General features: G+C 42.3%; 1 protein-coding gene across 1 annotated transcript; it reads right to left on the bottom strand.

The window, feature by feature from the left end:
• Positions 1 to 944: 944 nt before the first annotated feature.
• LOC113941307 (serpin B6-like) lies at positions 945 to 5,605 on the bottom strand (the record flags this gene model as incomplete). Its single annotated transcript, XM_027632470.1, has 5 exons — positions 945 to 1,404; positions 2,335 to 2,502; positions 3,958 to 4,100; positions 4,331 to 4,448; positions 5,528 to 5,605. Coding segments are annotated over 5 exons (912 nt in total), but the record flags the coding sequence as incomplete, so codon positions are not given.
• Positions 5,606 to 5,608: the final 3 nt, after the last annotated feature.

The following is a 5,608-nucleotide window of genomic DNA, read 5'->3' as shown; positions in this document are numbered from 1 at the left end:
GGCGGGGCAGGGCAGCCACACAGAACCCAGGTGTGCTCTGTCCAGAAGCGTTCTCTTCCTACAACAGATTTTAAAATGTATGTATAAGTTAGGGTTGAAAAAAAGGAACAGAGTCCCACAGCGCTCGTGGCTTTTTTATTATTTCAGGAACAGGAACTCCAAAACACAAACACAGCCCTGTGTCAAAAAAGGTGTTTCAGTTTGTCTTTGGCATTATGTCTGTGGCATTATACGGTTCAGCTATGATGTTTAAGAAACTATGAATAGGACAAATATATAACAATAGCAGAAACGTTAAAGCTTTGTCATTCAAATATTGCATAGGCACCATATGCTCTTTTGTTACATTCCTTGTTGAAGCACTAGAACCAGGAGAAAGGTAAACCCAGGAGTCCTGTGGTGATGAAACAAAGGTTCTCCCCCCACAAACATCCCATCAGGATATCTGGGACAATAACATACTTTCATTCCCATTCCTGCCTAAGTCCTTGTCCAGTTAGTAGACAAAAAAACCAAACATCTAGGCAGGGTGCTCAGCAACACCTGGAACAGGCTGCCAAAGACTCCTTTCAGCTCTAGGGAATGGATCAAGGCACTAAAGGGATGAGACTGGAAGAAGAAAGGGGAGTGCAGCTAAAAACGTGCTCCAGCCTTGTCAGAAGCCAAAGTAACTTCTGCTCTCTCACGGGCTGTCAGTGCCCGACTCAGCCTCATGGACACTAAAAGTCAAGTCAAGGACAGGAGAAGCCTTTGCTGAGCAAGTGGGATGTTACTTCTGTCAGCAAGAACCTCCACACAGGTGCACAGGGAGAGAGGTGTTTTACACAGCGCTTGCTGTGGAGCTCTAAGCAGCTCTCTTATTCTTGCCAAGCCCCAGATCAAGACCACAGAAGAGGGTTCAGGCACAGCTCAAAGAGGCAATTAGTGCAAAAGGAGTCACCCTATTCTAGAGAAATCTTTATTGTGCAATGGACCCTATCCTACCAAGACAACTCCTCTTCAGGGAGAGCAAAACCTGCCACAGAACAAAATGCTGGAAGATTTGTTGTGCCGGATGAAGAAGAGGAAGGGATGATCAGCAGTGAAATCCGGAACTATCATTGCACAGCGCATCATCATTATTGCTGCTGTGGCAGCAGCTGCTTCAGTGCCTTCTTCGTTGACTTCCACAAAGGACTTGTGAACCACTTCAGAGAGCACCAGCTCATTGCCAGATGACATTCCTGAGAAGTCTGCCTTCCCCGAGTCAAATGCATCAGGCATTCCCATGCAGCTCAGAATGGGTTTCAGATCATAATCTTCTTCCAGTTTAAATCTGGGTAAAGACACCCTCACCTCTGTAGAGTCCATCATTTCAGGATTGATCCAATCTATCAGCTTCTCATACGTAAGTTCTCTTTCCAGCTAAAGAAAAACCCCACATTTATTTAGTTACAGTGAGAAGCAAGTCAGTGTTACACAAGCAAAAGAAGTGATTACTGGGTTTGTTTACCTAGCACAGAACATGCATCTTTTTTACAGTGGTTTAGAGTGTCTCAAGCCAAAAGTGCAAGTTATACTTCTTACTACAGACTACGGCCCCAGCCAAGATCATTCCCATATGCTTGTTTTGGTAGGGACAACAGCGATTAATCCCTTCCCTGTAATGTTTACTTTTACAGAACATGTTACGATTCTTGGTGGTTTTTTACATTTTTACATATGGGAAGCAATGGCACAGGAGCTGCTGGCCAAGTCCCAAAGAAACTGAACTCAGTTCTTCTGTCTCTTAACCAGTGGTTCATCCTTCAGGTCGACAGGGAAGGAAAAAGTCTGCTCATAAGGCCCTTCACCATCAGTGACAGAAAACCTTATTAATAAACATGTCCAGATCACAAAATACTCCAAACTTGTATCCCATCTCCAACAGAAGAGATCCTACCCTCTCCTGTGAGCCTGTTGCCAGGTGCTGTGCCATGGACCATCTGCCAGCTGCTCAGAACAGAAGATCTACAGGAGAAGCCGCAGGACTTCCTAAGAGGCCACCCAAATTCCCCCTCTCCACTTATGATGCTCACCATACCACACCTTCACCATAACCACAGCTGACCTCTGCTCCTGAGGAGGGTCAGATCTTCTTCCACAGCCTCCTGCTAAGGAGGCAGCACCCAGCTTGAGCAGCAGTGACACCAGGTGGCCTAGTCACTTTGGGGGCAGGGAACTGTTGGACATTTCAGCTGGCATTGAGCATCGGTGACAGAATAGCTCTGCAACCAAACTGAGGTCTATGTGCTAGACTAGACTTTCTTCCCGGGAAGGATACAGGCTGTCCTTGCATTCAGCTCAACCACTTACTCTTTCCAAGCCCGTGGATCCATCCTGGATTGCATCAGGGAGCAGGATGATCATGCTCAGTTCATTACCGACATAGGGCAGCTCAAGGATTTTGGTCTGGAAGTCTCCAATATAGGTCATGTTAAATCTATCCTTCTTGAACATCATCTGCACAGGCTTGGTCTCCTCCTAAAAGTTAAGAGATGTCATCAGTTAGTGCTGAGCTACTGTGCTGCTCTCAAAATACAGAGCAGGCAGCCAGTTACTCAGGGCTTTTGAGAATTTGACCAAAGAGAACTAATCACACACCACAGAGTACAGACACAGAACTGTCTTCTGTACATCACTAAGATTCACTGAGATTTAATTCTTAATTACAAAGTTAGAAATCTCGGTGAAGATTCTTCTAAGGAAATATGGCAAATATGTGTCCTTGCCCTTTTCCTCCCTGAAGATCTAGTGACAAGCCCTGAACAGAGCCGCGAAGAAGCAGGGGCTCTGTTCCTCGCTCTAAATGAATAAAAGTAATTTCAATACATGGACTTTCATTTTTAGTCCATGTGGTTCCAAGTCCTACAAAAAAGAAGAATTTAAATATTTTTAAATTATACTAAAAATACCAAGGAAGTGAGAGCATTATTTTGAATTCTTACAAGTCATAAGCATAGTAAGGAGGGCAGAGATTTTCATTTTCTGCTCTCTCAGTCCATTTTCACATGGACCAACAGCTACTATTGTTTCAATCATTATTTTCCTCCTTTTCAGTCTCATTGTTGCAGTAGGTAGTATAGGGTGAGCAGTAACATTCCCTCTTGAAAAACTGGTATTAACCATTTCAAACATTCTTGGATATTTTTCAACACTGGGGGAGGGACACTTCCAAGTCTGCTGTGAGTGCTTCTGTTCTGCATAATAATTCTTTGAAGTAAATGAGTTAAGGAAGGCATGTTAGCAGTTCTTGTTCCTGACACCAGAGGCCAACCCAGAGGTGCAGGGGATCCTGAGGAGCAGCCATGGCCTGTTCATGACAGTAGTCAAGCCTTCCTCACTAGCCCTGATCTGCTTCTAAAAGCAAGACAGTATAACACGGAGGTCTTCACAGGAGATTTTTCTCCCATTTCTTTTGGATCAGTTCACTGGTAGAAATGCAGCAAAAAAACCACTGAGTGAAGAAGACCTAGATATACAAATTTCTGGATGAGTATAAGTGCTCTTTTCTGCCTAAAACCTAAAGAAAAAATATTTTTCTGATCAACTCCACTTTTAGGCTGAAATAAGCAAGTTTACTAATTCTGTGACATTCTTCATGACACTGAAATAACCCAACAACTTTGCTCAAGTGTTCTCTCCTCATCAGTTCTAAGTCCTGTCATTACGTAGAGGGGTAACTTTCTCAAACAAAGAAGGGTTAAAGGAAAAAAAAAGAGAGATAGAATGAAAGAAATACTTGTTATATTACAGTTTCTACTAATTTTGTGAAACTTTACAGAAACTCAACAAAGACAGCATCCATAGCAAAGGGAGGGGGCATAAGGAATTTCATACAGCCTAACCAAGGTCACCCTGCTTGAATGTTTTTTCTTCAGAATGCTATGGGTTCATTTCAGATTAACAGCATATTCCCATCATTTCAGCACATCATACCTTGTTAATCTGAAATGGCCTTTCTGCGGTTCTCTCTTTGTTGAACTGCTTTTCCCACTTGCCTTTGAAATAGATGGCATTCACCAACACAAGTCTGGTCAGGGAATCAAGAAGCCCCTCCGCCAACAGGTTCTGAATTTTACCTTTATGATACAGACAAACAACAGTTAAGAGTCGGACATGTATCTAATTATTATCCAGTAGACTATCGACTCTGCACTTAAGACACAAGAGAGAAGAGAATTATGTACCACACAGAGCAGGAGCTCAACAGTTGCGTTGTTTTAATTTACAACCTTATATCCTTGAAATAGCTGTTTACCCAAGCCATGGCCACCAGGAAATACAACAGGGCACTTGGCAAAGCACTCACCTTCAGTCCTTTCCTCTACCCAGCCATTGATTTGTTTTCTGGAATCCTCCCAAGCATTCATGAAGTCAGTCGCTTCCAGTCCAGCGTGGTAGGATTTCTGACTCGACTCTAGAAAGGACTAACAGGGACATGCCCAACAGATTTGCAGCAAGAGATTTGACTCTCATTCAGACACGCAGGATTCTTAAACACACCAAGAAAATCTGCCTACTTTGCTCCCCCAGCTTCACATAGAACAGTTAAAGTTCTCGCTGACATTGATAATGTTTATACAAACTATTTGAACTAGGAATTGTCCCCTGTATGGTTTCAAGTCAAATGGCTTATTTACTGTGCAACAAACCTCTATGGAACTTCACTGACAAATGAAGTGGCTGCTGTTTTCATGGGGTTTTCTTCATGGTTCAGCGAGAGAACATATGATTTTCTAAGCTACTCTCTCCATAAATTTAATTGTTACACTTCCCAGACTAATGGAAAACTTTTAGTTCAGTTGAGAAATTAATCTTTCATAGACAGGATAAATCATCCCTTCTGTCTGACTTAATATACTTATACCTTTATTACACAAAGGCAATGTTTGAGACTAGAGTCCGGGTACTTTTTATCTACTAGACAAATGAAACAATAGCACTCTTCATAAAAGAAACACTCGAAATGACACCCAGAGGAAAAAAAACAGAGCCTTACATGTTCTTGCACCTAGGGAAGCATTGAAAGAAACATGTATAACACAGTATCTATTATCCTTATTTCGATCTTCTGATAAGGAAAATCTTAAAAGTCCTCTGTTGTTCTCACAATGCTATCTGGATCACTTACCTAGGAGACAAAAAACTACAAAATACTGCCCATGCGGATGGGCAGTAACAATTCTTTTTTTTGGTCATATTTCCACACAATGAAGGAAAAAGAAATACATCAAACATGTGTCCCATAGCCAAAAGTGTTAGTGGATCACAGAAACCTAGAGATGTAGGGACTGATGGATTTTACCCTACTGTGCAACATTCAGGGTATCTGAAAGGAGATTCTCCACCAAATTCAGATACCAGGCTCTGGCATCAACTATTGCATTGCTAGTCCTCAGCTCAGAAAATTTGGAAAGCAGAGCCCAAAGCCTGCCTTTGACCTCCAAAGCAAACAGGTAGCAAGTACATTATACTAAGAAATGCCACACATTTAATGGTTACTTACTGAGAGAAACTCAAACGTCTTTTCCCCATAAAGTCGGTTTGCAGTTCTCAGGATGTATTTGGTGTTTGGATCGTTAATTTC

Source organism: Corapipo altera, unplaced genomic scaffold (genome assembly GCF_003945725.1).
Source record: "Corapipo altera isolate COAL_440 unplaced genomic scaffold, ASM394572v1 61208, whole genome shotgun sequence".
Lineage (NCBI taxonomy): Eukaryota > Metazoa > Chordata > Aves > Passeriformes > Pipridae > Corapipo > Corapipo altera.
Note: the sequence above shows the minus strand (reverse complement) of the source record. Positions and strands in the feature narration are given on the sequence as shown.